At 49.0% G+C, this 18,722-nt stretch overlaps 1 protein-coding gene across 2 annotated transcripts; it reads left to right on the plus strand.

Annotated features, from left to right (window-relative positions):
- Positions 1–8,099: 8,099 nt before the first annotated feature.
- On the plus strand, positions 8,100–17,474 carry GIPC1 (GIPC PDZ domain containing family, member 1). 2 transcript variants are annotated; one of them, XM_012729256.1, is made up of 9 exons: positions 8,111–8,170; positions 10,280–10,336; positions 11,916–11,998; positions 14,216–14,533; positions 14,878–15,063; positions 15,163–15,343; positions 16,078–16,190; positions 16,493–16,574; positions 16,682–17,474. In XM_012729256.1, the coding sequence occupies exons 4-9, from the start codon at positions 14,246–14,248 to the stop codon at positions 16,831–16,833; spliced, it is 1,002 nt and encodes a 333-aa protein (XP_012584710.1). In that variant the 5' UTR covers positions 8,111–8,170; positions 10,280–10,336; positions 11,916–11,998; positions 14,216–14,245; the 3' UTR covers positions 16,834–17,474. The 2 variants fall into 2 exon arrangements, with proteins under 2 accessions (XP_004688739.2, XP_012584710.1); XM_004688682.2 differs by lacking the exon at positions 11,916–11,998 and having other exon boundaries at positions 8,100–8,170.
- The last annotated feature ends 1,248 nt before the right edge of the window (positions 17,475–18,722 follow it).

Here is an 18,722-nt window from a genome sequence, read left to right on the forward strand (position 1 = left end):
CTCTTGCATCAGCAATCCTTGGTACCCCTTACCCTGGGGCTGTGTCACTCTAGTCTCTGCCTCTGTCTTCACATGGCCCTCCTCTCTGTGTGCCTCTGTTGTCTCATATCAGAACACTTGTCACTGGATTCACAACCCATCCTAACCCAGGGTAATGTCTTCTCAGAGGTCCTTAATTACATCTGCAAAGACCCTTCTTCCAAATAAGATCACATCTACATGTTCAGGGTTGTAGGTTTATTTGGGGGTGGGGGGAAACAACATCCAACCTATCATACTAGGCAAGGCACATCCCATGACCAGAGAGCTTGGAGGGAGGAGGCCTGGTCGGACCAGTCACCCAGGCCTGGGAACAGGAGTTTGTCAGGGACCAAGGATGGGTCATGGGAGCTGAGACTCTATGGATCAGACATCCAAGCAGACAAGGCATGTGGACAGAGCCAGGCTAGCCTGGGGACAGTGAGTTCCCATCTGTCCACCAACCTCAGGGAGGAGAGAGTAGGAAGGGGCATGGCCAGGGATGAGACAGGCCAGGTCAAGGTCCTGCTGAGGCAGGTCTGAGTGCCTGCGGCAGGGGGCAGGGTGCGGCAGGGGAGAAGTCAGCTGAAAGAGTTGAGTCAGGAAGGATTCAGTGTGATTTGCTTTTGCCAGGAAGGTGGTTTGTCTCAACAGAGCTCAATGCTCCTTAGGGAGATTATGCTGGACACCAGCATACTAGACGCCAAGCCTGACTCCAGTTAAATTACTTCAGGGAAAGATGCTTTGAGGCCACAAGGTGGACACTGTCAGCAGGGAAAGGGCCCACCCGGACTCAGGTGCTCCTTGGTGCTCTTTGTTCATTGTGGAGGAAACAGATTTGAAGAAGAGCTGGGTAATCAGGAAGATAATGGGTCTGAACCAGGCGCAAGCCAGAGGAGGTGGTGAGAAGTGATTGGAGATGTATTTTGAAACGACTGTGATAGGATGTGCTAACATCAGAAGTGGGATATATGAGAAGCCAGGAGTCACAACGAGTCTAAACTTGGGCCTAGCAATTGAAGGATGGTGCTTCAACATCCCTCTAGTCCTGGTATGTTCAATTGGAGAGGTTGTGAGCATCCTCATTAAGAAAGCAAGTTAAAGAGGGGATCGGGAGTGCATGGGACTATGGTGATGGCACACTGGTGAACTGGTGATGGGAAGTCCATGGGGATTACAACTGAGATTGAAAAAGGCACAAAATGATGTAAAAATAAACTTTTAATAATAATTGTAAAAAATAAAGCAAGTTAGAGAAGGAACTTGGAAACTCCATATCAATTTTTAAAAAAGATGTATTTATTTATGCACACAAGAACTGTGGTATACGCCAGAGGTGTGGGGTGTGAGAAGATTCCCCAAAGACAGAGTGGAGAACAGAAAAGGTGGATCTACTGAAATACACTGCTGAGAGAAACTGTGGGCAGGATAGGAGAGGTCTGCTGCGCCATGTGGGTCACCTTCCTGGCTAGGGATGGAACTGGTGCTGCAGTGGCTGTGGATAGATTTATAGTACTGCGCTTTAACCCCTTTTGCCACCATGAAGGGCCCCCATGCCAGCTTTTATTATCATTATTCTTGACATTTCTTTTTGTTGCTGCTCACTGGCCTTCAGAAAACAGCACTGAAGTCAAGTTTTTCATGACTTGCTAAAATCCAACAGCCAGAGGCCTCCCTGTTTACATTTGTATGCATAAATAAATCAATCTTTGAGGGGGAAAAATGTTTCTTCTCTCGATCCTGCTGAGGATATTTTAAAATCCAAGAGCCAAAGGCATGACAGTGCTAGAGCAGAGACCTAGGACACAGGACACAGCCCCATCACAGCCACTGACACTGCTTCCCCTTCAGACCCATCCTGCGAGTCCAGTCTCAGCTTACAGGCTGCAGAGTCAAGCAATCAAGCACAAGAATCAATATGGCCAGGACAGTGTCAGTGTCCCTCATTGGTGTCCTCCTTGGTTCATCCCGTCCTCCAATTCTCCAGGCCATGCTCCAAGTTGAGGAAGGTACAGCCCATAAACTAGAGAGATGTCCCATGTCCTGGTGTTGAAGCTACAATGAGTTGCTATGACTCATGAATCATGGAGCCTCAGACTCTTCATCTGTAAGATGGGTATAGTGCCAACACTAGCCTCAGGATGAACCAGTGGGATGAGTCATCAGAAGCAACAAGTACAGGGCCTGGCACACAGCAAGGATTTAATAAAGGTTTTATCATTTTAAGCACTTAATTTTTTTTAAGGTTTTAATTGTTTTTAGTTGCTGCAACAACTGGCTTTCAACATTGCATGTTTTAGGGGTATAGATAGGTTCACACCTCCTTAAATGTATGTTACTGCACCACACCCACCACCAAAGTACCAGTAATTCTTCCCCATAGTCCTTTGGGTTCCCGCTCCCTTTTATTCTCCTTCTCCCTCTCTGGTAGCTTCAATTCTGTAGTCAAGGTTTCTAGGGTTTTAGTTTTAGTTTTGTCTCTGTATCCCACACCCATGTGGGATACATGAGTGAAATCATGTCTTTTTCGCTGACTTACTTCACTCAGTAATCCCCTCAAATTCTATCCATGCTTTCTTTTCACATGTCAAAAAATTTCTTTGACATTATCAAAGGGTATGTTTATTATTAGGAAAAGGAGAAAGAAAAAAAGAGGTTCCTGCATAGTCACAGGTAGGCAGGAGAGCTGCTCAAGTGGCAAAGTTTCATCTTTTTTAACTAGCTGAGTAATATTTGCCTTGTGTGTGTGTGTGTGTGTGTGCGCGTGCACGTGCACACACACCTTCCACATCTTTAGCCACTTATCAGTCGTTGGGCACTTAGGTTGCCTCTATATCTTGGTTTTTATAAACAGTGCTGCAATGAACACAGGGGTACTACAGTCCTTCAAATTAGTGTTTTCATATTATTTGGACAGATACTTAAAAGATCGGCAGATTTAAAAAAATATTTTGAGAAAACTCCATACTGTTCCATAGGGGCTAGACCAGCCTACATTTCTACCAAGAGTGCATGATGACTAAAGGTTCTATCGCTGGAGATTATTTGCAATGAATATATTGGCTGCAGCACTCAGTAGCTAAGCACACGGCCCCCTCTGTTCTTTTACTTTACCCCTCACAGGGTCCTTAGAAAAAAGGAAACTAATAAAAACAAGTTCTTAGAACAGCACCTGGCACACAGGATGCTCTGTCTGAACATTTGCTATCATGACTGAAACTCACAAGAGATCAATATCCCAGTGAGATCCAGTAGAATTATTTAAATTCTTTAGTGACCTTGTTAAAACAATGATGAGGGGCCCTCTCTGGTGGCATAGCGGGTTAAAGCACTGCACTAAGAAACTAAAGCCACTTCCGCATGAGTTTGATCCCAGCCTGCCCAGGAGGAGATCCTCATAGCGTGGCAGACCTCTCCTGACCCACCCACTGCTCCCCTCAGCAGTGTACTTCGTCGATCTGCCTGTTCTGCTCCTTGCTCTGGCTCTGATGAATCCTCTCACCCTCCGCATCTCTGGCCTGTACCCCAATTCTGTATGAATAAATAAATCTTTAAAAAAATGGTGAAATTACTTTTAATAATACATCCAAACTATTAACATCTTTGACATGTAATCAGTATAAAAGCTAATGAATAAAAAACAAACAAAATAACTAATGAACGAGATGTTCATCTTTCCGTTCTACTACATCTTAGAAAAATCTCTTGTGCATTTTACACCTACTGCAACTCTGATTTCTTTTCTGGATTTATACTGAAATGTGGTTAGCACTTCAAATACTCTGTAACCACATGTGAAGAGCAGGGCATTCATGTTAGACAGATTAGACTGGACAGTGCAGCTCTAGACTCTGGGGAACTCATGCAAGTGAACATGAGAGAGACAGCAACCCCAAGTGCAAACAGGGCAAAGGTCTGAAGAGGCAACTTACAGAAGAGAGCCAGAAGACCATCAAGCAAATGAGATGTTCAGAATGATTAGAAATCAGAGAATTGTAAACTAAAACAATAGCAATCCGACTTGATAGGCAGAATGGGACAAATTAGAAAACTGGATAATGCCAATAGCTGGTGGAGATACAGAAACACAGGACTCTCTTGCACTGCCAGAGTGTGACTCGGGACAGCTAGGCTGGGAGTGGGGAGCACTAGCTTAGGTGTGCCCTGTGACCCAGCATCTCTGCGTCCAGTTTTCTCTTCTGGGGAGAATCTCATTATATCCTAGTAATGTTCACTGTGATGTGGGGAGCTTGGGAGAGGAGTAAAATGTGAGAGATGAATTTGTGGAGCATCAAAGAGAAGGGGAAAACATTCAGATTAACAAAGAGGAAACAGATTCAGGATATTAACAATACAGATGGATCTTTCAGGCATAGTGCTGCAATTAATTAGCAAGCAAGTGGGGGAAAAAAAGCAGTGTTAAGTGAGAAAAAGTAAGAAATTAAATATAATAGAATACCCATGTAAAATAACACGTTTGCAAGGAAAGACACAAAAAGTTGCACAGCAAATCCACTGGAGAATGGGTTTGTTTTCCTCCACTGTTTACTTTGAAATTTTCCAACTTATGGAAAATTTATAAGAATAGTAACATAGGGGCCTCCCTGGTGGTGCAGGAGTTAAAGTCTCAGCAGTATTACAAGCCACTGCAGCATGAGCTTGATCCCCAGCTAGCCAGGGAGCTGACCCACATGGTACAGCAGGCCTCTCCTGTCTCCCCTGATGCTCCCCTCAGCAGTGTACTTCACTCCATCTGCCTGTTCTGCTCCCCACTCTGTCTCTGGTGAATCCTGTCACCCCCCTGCACCTCTGGTTTGTACTCCAGTTCTTGTATACATAAATAAATCTTTAAAAGAATAAGAATAGTTTAGTGATGGGAAGGGGATTACAACTGAGATGGAAAAATGCACAAAATGATGTAAAAATAAACTATTATATTATTTAAAAAAAAACAAAAACTAAGAATAGTAACGTGAATATCCATATACCACTTTCCTGGACTTGGCAGCAATATTACTATTTTTCCGTATTTCCTTCTCTCCCACTTCTTTCTCCTTGTCTATGTTAACTCTAGGTTACAACATATTATAATACTATATAGAATGTTGTACACATATATATTCTTCTGAACCACTTAACTGTTATAGGTATCATGAATCTATCACTAAATAATTCAAGGTGTATCTCCTACGAACAAGAACATTCCCTTATCTAATCACAGTGCAATCAATGGTCACACTCAGGGAATTTAACACAAATGCAATATTATCTAATATACACTCAGCCTTTATATCGCCCTTATTTTCCCAAGAATATCCTTCATTGTGTTTTATCTTTTTTTGAAAATTTTATGGCAGATCCAATCAATGATCATACATTGATTTTTAGCGTGGGGGAGTGAGGTGGTTGCAAAAGTTCTCTCAAGTGGTATCTTTCTTCAAGATCGGATCCTAGGTAAACTTTGGGCAGGACCAAATACTTTGTACATCACAGCAGGGGGCACACAAAGCCCTGTCTCACCTAGTGATGTTAACTTTGATCACTTGGTCATGGTGGAGACTGTCAGCACTCCTACTGTAACTGTTCCCAGTTGTAGTAAAGAAGTAATCCTTGGGCTAGTCATCTGGATATCCACTTCCCCTTTGATGAGCCTAACCTGAATCATTTATTCTCTGGTGGCTGCAAATGGTGACTTTTAACTCAACCGAGGGGGCACCCAAGTCTGAGTTCCCACCAGCGAGGCCTCCCAAACTCAGTTCTCAGGCATGCACGTGAGCTGTAAAGTCCGGCAGGAAGTGTCTAGTGCTCCCCTGTGCCCTGGGCAACTCCCCTAATCACTGACTAGTTACTCCTTCATCCACCAACAGGTGTGTTTATTTTTTTTAAGATTTATTTATTTATGCATACAGGACTGAAGTACAGTCCAGATGTACAGGCTTCACCAGAGTCAGAGTGGGGCACAGAACAGAAAGATCAATGAAGTACACTGCTGAGGGGAACAGCGGGTGGGTCAGGAGAGGTCTGCCATGTGGGTCACCTCCGGGCCTGGGGATTGAACTCGCACTGAAGCAACAGAAGTTTGCTTGCAGTGCTGTGCTTTAACCCATTGCTCCACCAGGGAGGGGCCAATAAGTGTTTGTTTTGTTTTTTTTTTTTAAGATTTACCTTTATGTATTTATGCATACAAAAACTGGGATATAGGCCACAGGTACAAGGGGTGTGGAGGCAGAGGATTCACCAGAGACAGAGTGGGGAGCAGAACAGGCAGATCTACTGAAATACATTGCTGAGGAGAGACAGGAGAGGTCTGTTGTGCCATGTGGGTCAGCTCCCTGTACCCACATAAATCAAACTCATCCAACTCTTGCCGCAGTGGCTGGTGATAGCTTGATAGCTGAGACTTAACTCCTTGCACCACTAGGGAGGCCTAACAGGTGGGTTTTGATTCAGGACTTGGCTGTACCCAAACCCCCTCATCCTACTCTCTCTAGGTGTACAGGGGGCAGCTGAGGTGCAGGCGGTGCCATGGGTCTGGTCACACAGAAGGTAATGAAGCAAACAACTGAGGCATTCACCTCTGTAGGGAGGTAGCACACAGAGGTCAGCAGAACAGGAAGAGAGAGACAATAGCTATGCCTGTTGCCACAGCAACCAGAGTGTTTGCCAGCTGGGCTGGGATGGTTGGACAGGCCTCAGTAGGGGCCAGGACCCACTCTCCCCTTTCACTTAGTCTCTGCAGGTCTTGGTCATGCTGGGTTGCCAAGCAGCTCATCTGGAGACTGCAAAGACCCAGTGTGAGTCTGTCGGGGATGGTTGCAGCAGTTAAGAGGCTTCGTTAAACTACAACTCCCAGGTTACAGTGAACTCAGGTCCAGCCCCAGCCACCCTGAGTGACAACGGGGAAATCTTACCAGCCTTGGGAACTGAGAATCCTGAGCTGCAAGAGGTGCCTTTATTTCTTGGATTACCTGTTCCTGTTTGAGAAATCCCCTTTACAAAACAAAGCTGGAGATGGCAAGTTTTTCATCTCTAGGTTTTCAGATGCCATCGTATTTTCATCCACACATGTTTGCTGAGACCCTGCTGTGTCAGTCTCTGGCTGGTCGGGCAGGGGGATAGTCAGATGATGGAAACAGGCGGAGGAAACAGGCTCATGAAAGGTCAACCCCCTCAGGGCAGAGGCTTGGGTTATAATCTAGGACATTGCATATGGGCGATAAATACCACTTCCATTGCACAAGGCTTTTCACACAGCTTTGCCAGCTCCTACGATATTGCACTACTCTAAAATGTGCCATCTTTCTGTCTGGCCTCCAGATCCTTTGCACCGGCTGTTTCCTCTACCAGAACCACATTAAGCTTTATACGTTGATGTGTCTATAGTCATGGACAGAGCCTGGCACCGAACAGGGTCACATTAAATATTTGATGAGTGAATGAATGCCCTTGTCCATTGTATACCCCGGGAAGCAGAAGCCTCCCTATTCATCTCGGATCCACCAGTCAGCCTGGAATGAATTAATCTTTTTATCCACTCAGCTCCGAAGATGGCCGGGTTGGGGCAGGAGCAGGCAGGGCGTTGTACTGGATTGGGGGGTGCCCTGGGTCCCCTCCCAGGTCTCCTATAGGGTCTCTTTTTCTTATGCTTCAACTTTGCATCCTCTCCCAAAACCCAGCCTCGGTCACGTGACTCCCATGGCAACCGCTCCCCCGCCCCCACTCTTACCATCCAAGACACCCCAAACGTTACACTCATCCAGCAACACGTGGTCCGCGGCCCCCCAGCTTCCCATTAGCCGCTCTGGATTGGCTGGGAATTAGTCGTAGCATTGCCCCCTCCGCTGCCCTGCGATGGTATAGCCCGCCGCGGTTTAGGCCGGGCGAGATAGTCCACTGCGCCATGGCGCGGGGGAGGAAGGGTGTCGGAAAGCTGGGTGAGGCGGAGGGATCCCTCTGGAATGTTTCCGTCGGTTCCAGCCGAAACGGACTGAGCGGAACGGATTGGCCGCGAGGTCCCAGCGGCCGCCTCTGATTGGTCGGCAGCGGGCACCGGCCCCGCCCCTGGCCGCGGCTGCGGGAGAGGCCCCGGCCAGAGTTTGCAGTGGGCCGAACCGGGCGCACGCAGGGCGCGGCGGCAGAGTCACGGGCGCAGGTGAGTTCTTCTCGCGGGCGGGGCGCAGCTGATCTGAGGACCCCGAAACCGATTCGCAGTGGTGTAGACTTGGGGGTTTCGGCGGATCGTGCGGGGTGGAGTTCGCCTCCTGGACGCAGCATGAGGACTAGGCTGGGTTCTGGGATGCCGGGGGCCCGGTTCTAGCATGCACCTCCCCTACCACTGGGAGCCGGAGGCTAAAGCCTCTAGCCTCAGGGATGAGGTCTCCAAGCGCAACCCTCATTTATATCCTGCGCTCCTCTGAACAGTCCCACTCCCGGCCGGGGAACTAGTTCGGGGGATTTTGAGTCCTGCCTGGGCACCTCCCCGGGGTTCACCGTGTCCCGGGCGTCCCGGACCTGGGGAGGATCGGGGAAGGACTAGTGTTCTGATGATAATAATGAAAAAAATTACCCCAGCTTGCATTTATTGAATACTTCCGTGTCGGCTATATACCATGTGTACTGTGTCATCGACTCTATAAACACCTTCTGGAAGTGCTGTTACTTCATTTAGAAGTGAAGCAGCAAACCAGAACGGTAGAGTGATTTACCCAAGGTCACACAGCCAGCAAGTGGCAGTGAGTGGGACTTGTACAACTGTTTCAGAGTGTAGTAGTAGTAGTTTAGCCCAAATGTCCAGGGGCTCCATGCCACAGGGATTCCTAACCAGTTCCTTAGCCTGCTTCCGGCTCGCCTTCCCCTCCCCACTACCAGACATACCATTTGGTCTCTCCTTGCTTGGGGGGGTGGGGGGTGGGGCGCAGCACCCAGAACTTCCATTCAGAAGTTACTGGACAACAACCACTAAAATGGGAAGCTGCACCCCATGTCTGTTCTCCCCTGAATGGAAAGGAAAGGCTGGATCTTGAGAAGGGAGATAGGTAAAGACTCAGGACACTGGGGTCCTGTGCCTGCTGAACTCTCTGGGCAGCCTGGGCCAAGTTCTGGCAGTAGGCGTTTTCCCCGGAAACCACCAGGAGCCGGTTTTTCAAGATTGAATCAGAGGCCTTCCTCCCTTCACTCCAAAGCAATACCCTCTGGAAGGGGGAGCTTGGGCATGGTTTCCCCCTTCCTTCAGCAATGTGTGAACTTCCAGCAACCCCCTTTCCCACATGCAGTTCCTCCCACTGAAATTCTATGAGGTTTACAAGTTTCATGCACTTCCCAGGGCTGAGAGGGTAAAGATACTGGCTTGCTTTCTTTGCCCCTGTGTTTAGGAGACTGGGAACTTGGAGAGAAGGTGGGAATTGGCAATTCTAAGGATAGACACATTCGTTCATATTATGAATATTTGTTGAGCACCTAATATGTGTCGGGCACAGTTCTTTGCACAGAAGATACAACAGTGAGCACGATTAAAATTCCTGTTCTTGGGGGGCTGCTATTCTCAGAGGGGACAGCAAAAAACTAGTTCACCAGTAAATAAAGAAGATGCCTGCATATAATGATAAGTACTATGAATAAAATATGAGGGGGTGGCATGATAGAGTCTGTGAGCTGGTGTTGGGGTTCTTGGGTGAGGGGACTTGGGGGCAGAGACCCAAATGACAAAAAGGAGCCAACCCTGCAAGCATCAAGCATTGGCACAGCCAGGGTAAAGAACTCTGAACCAACTTAGAACAGTTGCTGGGGCAGGAGATGAAGCCAAAGAAGAGATTCTGCAGGGATCTGTGGGTCACCTTTAGCAATGTGGAACTTTCCCTCCATGAGATGGGAAACTGTTGTTAAGATTTGAGACAGTGGAGAGACATGTCCTATTTTACTTTTTAAAATAGAGACAAGTTAAATAACAGCTTAAGACTCAAAGACAAGAGTTCTGTCAGGGCAACACATAATTAACTTCATGTAGTTCATAGTTGTCTTCTGCATTTCCAGCAGACTGAGGCAACCCAGGGAAGCTGCTTGGGGGAGGTGTCCTGGAGTAGGCCCCAGCAAGCAGAGAGGACTGTGATGTTCCTGGGAGGGTAGAGGAGGAGGCAATAATAATAGTGACAATAATAATAATAACAGCTTACATAAGTGTCAGGTAGTGTTAAGCAGTTATATACATTATCTCTTTGGATTCTCCAAAACACGCTTAGATTCAAGAATTCTTCCCATTTTTCAGATGAGGAAACTGAGGCCCATCAAGTGAAGTGATTTGTCCATGGTCACACAGCCAGCGGTAAGTGGCAGGGGTGGGATTTGAACCCAGGTCATTCTGTGTCTACTGGCTTGGAAGGCAGATTCATCAATCACCCACTTTCTTCATAACTGTTGTTTCCCTTTCACAGGAAGCTAATCTGAACCAGGGTAGTTAGTGTGGGCCGAGAGAATAAGGATATTGGGAACTGGTTAGCAGGTTGTGGGGAGGCCTAGGAAAAGAAGGATGTTTGAATCTTCTGTATTTATTGCTGGAAATCATAGTAGTAATCATTGTGAGTTTATTTATGGAACCCTTATTGTACGCCAGTAACAATTCCAGGCACATGCATAATTTCCTTGAAGCTCAGATAGGTTAACCCACTTGCCCAAAGTCATGTAACTAGTATGATGAAGTCAAGTTCCAGATTCATGTTCTCTTAGCATTCTGCTTTTGAGTACAGCAGGTTTTTGAATAACATCATTTCATTACAGGGTTGGTACTGGCCTACGAAAGTTGCAAGGATGTGTTTCCGTATATTACATTTTGCTTAAAGACACAGTTTCTAAGAACCTATTGTTGTTAAGTGAGGATTTACTGAGTATGGGAGGAGGGGTAACTAGAGGAGGTGATGAAAATTTTTGTTGTTTTATTTCCACATTATTGAAATAACTTGAGAGGGAAGTCCTGGTTTACTCAGAACTTAATTTTTGTCAAATAAGCAGTGAACGCCTACTGTGTGCTAGATCCAGTCAGTAATGATTGAGTAAGCAATAAAAAGATCATTACCACAATCAATAAGAAGAAAGACCAGCCATGCAATTAAAATAGTACAATTTTTACAAATTGGCAAAGACTTGGTGAGTTCATAAAAAGGCAAACGCATACGGTAAAAGTTATATTAAAAGGTGCTCAACATCATTGATTTTGAGAGTAGAAAACAAAACCAGCGTGAAATATGAGGGAGATGTGCTCCTGTCTTTGTCACTTAATGAAGCGCCAATCTGCATCCTTGCACTGGGAAGCAGGGGTTGGGGGACCCTATAGGTGATCCACTATGTAGGTGGAACATATCTCCTTTTGCTAGGAGATGAAACCTTCTCTAACAGCAGAGACTACAGCCATGGCCCTTCATCTCCCTAGAGCAAGGCACAGGGGACTGATGGACAGTGAATATTAGGATCATTCATTCATCTATTCACTCATTCAATGTTTATTGAGCATCCACTATGTACCACACTATGTACCATGTCAACACTAAGGCTATAGAAATGAATAAAATAGGCAAATTCCTGTCCCTTCAAAAACATTAAGCTAGAGAATGAAATGCATATTTTTCCTGGAGGAGGTGAGAGAGTGAGTTATATGAATACCAGAAGTTGGTGCAAAGGTCCTGAGACTGGATAGTACCTAGAGTGTTGGAGAAACAGGAATAAGGTTTATGTCGCTGAAGGGAATTAGCAAGAGGGAAACTAGAGGAGATGAGGGCAAAAAAGTAATGCAGTCTGATCTTTTGGGGCCTAGGAGCTGAAAGTAGGACTTTCACTTATACTCTGAATGAGGTAGGAGTCTGGGAGGGGCAGGAGCAGAAAATGGGCATGACCTTACTTATGTTTTACAGGATCACTCTGGCTGCTGTGTTGACAAGGGACTGGGGGCAAGGGCAGAGCCAGGAAACCAGAAGAGGCAGCTGTACTAGTTCAGGTGGGTTATAATGGAGCTAGACTAGGTGATACTAGAGAAGGTATAGGAGAACAAGTGAGTGAGTAAATGAATGAATGAGTAAATGAAAGTAAGAATGGGTATAGCCCACTGGGCTCAACTGAATCCAGGATGGCCTCCTGGAAGAGAAAACCTGAAGGGAAGAATCACAAATACAGAGGAAAATAAATTTTTACATAATTTGATTCTCATGGCAGTCTGGCCAGGTGAATGGAATTCCCCCATTGCAGACCAGGCATATGAGGCCCAGGGAAGAGAGTTTTCCACAGGGAATCGTGTATGGTTGTGGCCTTAGACTTGGCAGTCAGGTGTAGCAGATATCTGTGACTTTGACCATAGGGTTTAAATATGAAAACTCTTTCCCTAGTCTCTGAGGCCCCACACAATCAACCCTGTCAATTCTTGCACTCCTCTCACCCCCACCCCCATCCCGCACATACCACCATTGCTCGTTCTATTCCAGCTACACTGGTCTCTCACTGGTCCATAAGCCTGAGTCTGAGTGTACTCAGAACTCTGCATGGCTCCCACACAGAGCGAAGGTCCAAGTCTTCCCCGTGACCCTCCCCTGTCCCCCCTCACTCACCTGTCCTGCTATTCCCCCTTCCTCACTCTTTTCCAGCCACGTGAACCTCCTGGCTGTCCCACAGACATGCCAGGTGCAGCCCCACCACAAGGCCTTTGCACTGACAGTTCACGCTACCTCAAACATTCTTGCCTCATTTCCTTACGTGACTATTTTTTCCTGTCATTCAGGTCTCAGGTTCAATTTCACCTGCTCAGAGAGGCCCTTCCTAGCTTTATATGTAGAACTTTCTTGTTTTTTTTTTTTTTTAAATATTTTATTTATTTATTTACATAGAACTGGGGTACAGGCCAGAGATGCGGAGGGTGAAAGGATTCACCAGAGACAGAACTGGGAGCAGAACAGGCAGATAGATGAAGTACACTGCTGAGGGGAGCAGCGGGTGGGTCAGGAGAGATCTGCCTCGCCATGTGGATCTCCTCCGGGGCAGGCGGGAATCGAACTCATGCAGAAGTGACTTTAGCTTCTTAGCGCAGCGCTTTAACCCGCTGAGCCACCAGGGAGGGCCCAGAACTTTCTTGTTTTATTGTTTTTACAGCAGTATTAGAAAGTGTTAGACTTATGCATGTTTTTCACGATGCATCTTTTCCTAGACTGCATGTTTAGACAGCATGCACAGAGCCCCAATGACCTAGACAGCACCCAGGGGGCGAGTTTGAAATCAGCAGCCCTTCCTCCAGCAGATGTGTCACCTCAGTAATGAATGTAACTTTCAGGCAGAATACAGTCCCACCTGCCACCTGGGCCTGGTGCTTTTTGTGTGGTGAATAACCTGTGTAATTGCACAAGGTGGCAAAGTCATAGACCTTCCTTCTCAAAGGCAGTATCTAAAGTGGTGCAGAGACATATTCAGTGCCCCAAACATATTTTTTTAAGGGAGGAGGGTGAAAGAGCAAAAGAAACCAAGAGAGTGTTGGGAGAGGGGAGGTGAAGAAATAAAAGGGAAAAGAAAAAATATTGTATCAGGACAGGTTTTGCTGCAGTAAAAACCCCAAAAATATAAGTGGCCCAACTCAGCAGAGGCTTACTTTTCATTCCTGCTACATGTCCATTGCAGCTCACTGGGAGTCCCCTTCATTGTAATTACCAGGGCCTGGCCTCAGGGAGTCACCATCTTATCAAAGGTGGCTGATCACCATGACCGGGAGAAATAAATTTAAAGGTCATGTGTCACTTCCTCTCAACACTTTGGTCAGAACTAGTGTCATGCCTGCCTGGCCACCAGGCGGTCAGTAAATGCTATCCACCTACCTGTTTTGAAAGTAGGAATGTCAGAATTTTTTACACACAGCACTGAAGATCCTACCTGATAGAAAAATAAAGGGAAACGTAACTGCTCCGAGCCGCCAGTTCCTCAGCTGTTGAGTGTGCATAATCATAGCAGAACACGGTCCCACATCACCGTGCAGCATGAGGTCATGGTGCAGTTAGCATGGTGGTAGTAGATACTACTGCTGTTACTATTTCTGTAAAAAGTGTTCAAGTGCCAGAGCAGGCATTTGAACTGAGGCCTGTCTAGTCTCTAAGAATGTCCTGGGCCTTTAGGGTGCTAACATGAGAAAGGCTCCCTGAGGCTGCTGCCTAGGTCTTAAACCCACTTTCCTGCCCTGCAGATCTCCTGGGCACACGCCTTCTCACTGCTCATGCCGCTGGGACTGGGGCGGCGGAAAAAGGCGCCCCCTCTGGTGGAAAATGAGGAGGCTGAGCCAGGTCGTGGTGGGCTGGGCGTGGGAGAGCCAGGGCCCCTGGGTGGAGGTGGGGCAGGGGGTCCCCACATGGGCCTGCCTCCCCCCCCCCCAGCCCTGCGGCCCCGCCTCGTATTCCACACCCAGCTGGCCCACGGCAGCCCCACTGGCCGCATCGAGGGCTTCACCAACGTTAAGGAGCTGTACAGCAAGATTGCTGAGGCCTTCCGGCTGCCAGCTGCTGAGGTACCCACTGGGGAGCCAGGGATGAGAGGTGGGAATGTGTCCTGTTAATGAGCTGGAGCATCGATGCTGAGGCTTCCATTGCAGTGTGATTACAGGGAATTAGAGATCAGGGCTGTACTGCCTTTTCATCAGGGCCTGCACCCTAATGATTGTGGGAACTTGAGGTTAGGACTAGGTGCTGAGTTCCCATCATACCTTGGGTTCTGGTAGGGAGTTCATGTCCCTATCAACTATAGGGGGCTGGAGACCAGATTTAGATGCTGAATTCCCATCAGGCATTGGAAACCTGTGCCCCAGTAGGGTGAGGGAGGCAGCTGAGGTTTGAGTGTTTCACACTCCTACAGGTGATGTTCTGCACTCTCAACACTCACAAAGTGGACATGGACAAGCTTCTAGGCGGCCAGATTGGGCTGGAGGATTTCATCTTTGCCCACGTCAAGGGGCAGCGCAAGGAAGTAGAGGTGTTCAAGTCAGAGGAGGCTCTGGGACTCACCATCACAGACAATGGGGCCGGCTATGCCTTCATCAAGGTGCCTGGGGGTGCACAGGGCACAGAGAGCCCTGAGGGTAAGGGCTGGCCACAGTGCCAGTGCGGAGCCCTGGGAGCTGATAGTTCCTCTCCCCTCCAGCGCATTAAAGAGGGCAGTGTGATTGACCACATCCAGCTCATCAGTGTGGGTGATATGATTGAGGCCATCAATGGGCAGAGCCTGCTGGGCTGCAGGCACTACGAGGTGGCCCGTCTGCTCAAGGAGCTACCCCGAGGCCGTACTTTCACTCTGAAGCTAACAGAGCCACGCAAGGCCTTTGGTGAGTAGCTGAGCAAGACCTCCCTGATCTCCCTGCTCACTCTGGTACAGGCTGCGATGTACAGAGTTACCAGCAGGTGGTGCCCAAACCCACTCAACTGAAGTAGAAGGGAGAGCTCCTCTGCCCTGCCCTAGGGGAGGGCTGCTGGCTCTCTGCCCAGCCTGGGGGAGGGTGGGAGCAAGGAGGAAGTTGCCCCCACACCCTGCTTCCAGGAGCCATTAAGCCACCCAAGCCCCCCCAATCCTGGTCAGCCAGCCCCTCTGCCCTGAGAAGCAAGGCTTGGCTGCCCTCCGCCAGCCCCCCCCACTTTTCTGTTCAACTTCACTAACTCTCAGGAATGAGACCAAGGCCCTGGGGTGGGGGTGGGGGACTTTCAAGCACTTCCCCCAAGCACATAGGGCTAGTGTGCAGCCCAGCAGCCATATCCATTTGGCCTGGGGGAGAACAGCTAGAGACCTAGACCCTGCACGCTCCTTTGTCCTAGGGTCCTGGGGACCAGAGTGGCTTCCTCAGGTTGCTCTTCAAACCTTTTCCATCACCAGTCCCTCACTGCTGGGCAACCATGCCAAGCCTCAGGAGGAGTCCCACCTTCTTAGGGTTACCTCAGCCCCCAGCTCCCCCCAAGGCCACAGAAGAATGGAGAAAGGGGGGGGGGATTGTCAGGGTCAGCAAACCTGCATTCCTGCCAAGAGCCTGCAGGCCTGGGCTTCCTTATTCCTTTCTGCCTCCTGCAGACATGATCAGCATGCGTTCAGGGGGTGGCCGCCCTGGCTCCGGCCCCCAGCTGGGCACTGGCCGAGGGACCCTTCGGCTTCGATCCCGGGGCCCAGCCACTGTAGAGGACCTGGTGAGTGTTCCAGCCAGACCTCAGCCCCCTTCCCTGCAGAGGCAGCATCACCTTCCAGCTGAGGGTTGCCTGGATTCAAGTCTACCTGTCACCTCCCAGCTCTGGAGCCTTTCTTGGGCCTGTCAAACTCAGTTTCTTCATCTGTGAAATGAGGATAATCATACTGACATGTTCAAGGTTGTGAAGAATAACTAACTAGGATATATACATCAAGTGGTAGAAAAAGCACTCAGCATTTAGTAAGGACAGTTACAATTGCATTCATGTAATTATGATACTGCTGTTACCCTCTCCCACCCCAGCCCTCAGCTTTTGAGGAGAAGGCAATCGAGAAGGTAGATGACCTACTGGAGAGTTACATGGGCATCAGGGACACGGAGTTAGGTGAGTGAGGGGCTCCCGGGTGTGGGGGTCGTGTGGCGTCTCGGAGATGGGCTTCTGGGAGCTGTTGCCTCTGTCCGTGATATCTCCATTCTGCTCCCCACCCCCAGCGGCCACTATGGTGGAGCTAGGAAAGGACAAAAGGAACCCAGATGAGCTGGCCGAGGCCCTGGACGAGCGTCTTGGTGACTTCGCCTTCCCTGATGAGTTCGTCTTTGATGTCTGGGGTGCCATTGGGGACGCCAAGGTTGGCCGCTACTAGGCTTCCCATTGGACCTTGGGGTGACCTGAGCCCAGCCTGATGGGAATCCCCAGTTGGGAGGAGGGGACACCATGGCCAGGACCTTAGTATCCAGCTTGGGCCTCGCTCAGCAGCTGGAGGATGATGCAGAGTGGAGCAGAGGTGGGCCCCTGCCCCTCTCCAATCGGTACCACCCCCTTCCCAGTTCTCAGCCCACCTGAGGTCCCCAGCATGCCCCTGTCCTGTTCCCCACCTACCTCAGCAGGGTCAGGAGCTGAGAGGGGCCGGCCAGAATGAGCCACCACCCCCACCCTCAACACTTTCCACATCAGCTGCCAAACTGGCCCCTATCCCTGGGGCCTTGGTTTCTGTTGGAGGGGGGGTGGTAACCTCCCTCATTTCCTGATGCAGGGAATGTAGAAGGGGGGCATCCCCCCTCAGCAAATGCAATAATATCCTCCCACCCCCACCTAGTGGAACCCCCACACTGTGGAGTCTGTTACCTCTGCATTTGAAACACGAGTCTGCTGTGAACCCTCCAAATTCCCTGTGGTTCCCCCAGCCCAGCCCTGGATGGACTGGGTGGGGGTAGGAGGGTCGAAAGCAGTGGGCTTTTGTATCTGAATTTGCTGTCTTGAATATAAAGAATCTATCTGCTGTTGGACCTGTGTGGACTTTGGGTTGGAAGAGGGGGTGGGTAGGAGTGGGAAAGAATGCAGCAGCTGAAATCCATCCTCCTCTGGGCTCCAAATTGAATTAGGAGCTGGCTCAGGGCCGCCCATCGCCTCCCACCCGTTCCGCCTGATGAGGATCCTGGCTGCTCGCCACCAGACTTCCAGGCAAGGCTGGAGCTTCTTGGCTTACTAAGGGTTCAAATCTTGCTTCCTCCTGGGAGAGCTGGGCACCAGGCTGTTGACTATGTCCCACCATAGTCCAGCCCTGAACCAGGAGTGTGAAGACCTGGCTTGGAAAGAAGGTGGGAAGGGCCCCAGTTAGAGCCTTGGGCCTGCTGGGGAAGTGCTGTGTGTGGGGGGTGTCCTCATCCCCTGATGCTAGGGGGGCAGTCTTGGTGAGACCCTTACCCCAGCTGATTCTGGACCCGAGGCGTCTGCTGATGTCCATAGCACACCAGGCTTTGCTTTGGACATAAACTCAGCATGCTTGTTTTGACAGCCCACTTTATCCCCAAGGCTTGAGGGGGATCAAGGAAGAGCGAAAGGGACCTTTGCCAGACCTGGAGGGAGGGGTAGGGATTGAAGTGAGGGAGCCAGGGCAGAGGTCCCCGCAGGAATGTGTGGAGGCAGTGGGAGGCTGCAGAAAAGTGAGTCCAGCCGCTCCTTGTTTACACAAGGCAGAAGATGGAGCCCCAGGGTGAGGGGCCAGAGCAGCCGCTGTCAAGGTTACCCTGGCATCCCTGGGCCACCTGTGGGTGCTTCCTGTGTCTATGCTTGTAACTCAGCTGTGTGTCTCAGTGTTGAGAGGGTAGAGCAGTGATCTGGGTGTTGGTTTGTGATTCTGTGAAGGGATAAGGGCTTGACAGCTGTGTTTCCAGGGTGCTGATAGGAGTAGATTGTGGCTGTATGATCACATTTGATGTGTCCAGGGTTGTAATCATTTGTGTCTTTGGGTGCTCCCATTTCTGGGGTAATTAGACTCAGTCAAATTTCTGTGGCTACTAGATCTTGGTATGTCCAGGGGCACCACTCTCTATCTTGGGGGTTTGGTGTGTACTCGAGGAGCCTGTATTAGACTGTCAGGGGTGTATCCAATATGGAGTCAGACTATTTCCTAGCACTAGCAGATGTTGGTGGTGGCTTTCTCGGGTGTTGAGAGAAACGGCCAGTGGTAAGATGGAGACTGTCCTGTGAGATGAGTGGTATGATGATGGCTGAGCCCAAGGCCTCTAAGGA

The sequence above is a fragment of the Condylura cristata genome, unplaced genomic scaffold, assembly GCF_000260355.1.
Source record: "Condylura cristata isolate star-nosed mole 26May11 unplaced genomic scaffold, ConCri1.0 scaffold00024, whole genome shotgun sequence".
In the NCBI taxonomy this organism is placed as follows: domain Eukaryota; kingdom Metazoa; phylum Chordata; class Mammalia; order Eulipotyphla; family Talpidae; genus Condylura; species Condylura cristata.

Excerpts from the sequence above, each read along its gene's own strand:
- GIPC1 (XM_004688682.2), top strand. Across the intron at positions 15,064-15,162 it reads CCGGCTATGCCTTCATCAAG|CGCATTAAAGAGGGCAGTGT; the intron begins GTGCCTGGGGGT and ends TCTCCCCTCCAG. Across the intron at positions 16,191-16,492 it reads CAGCCACTGTAGAGGACCTG|CCCTCAGCTTTTGAGGAGAA; the intron begins GTGAGTGTTCCA and ends CTCCCACCCCAG.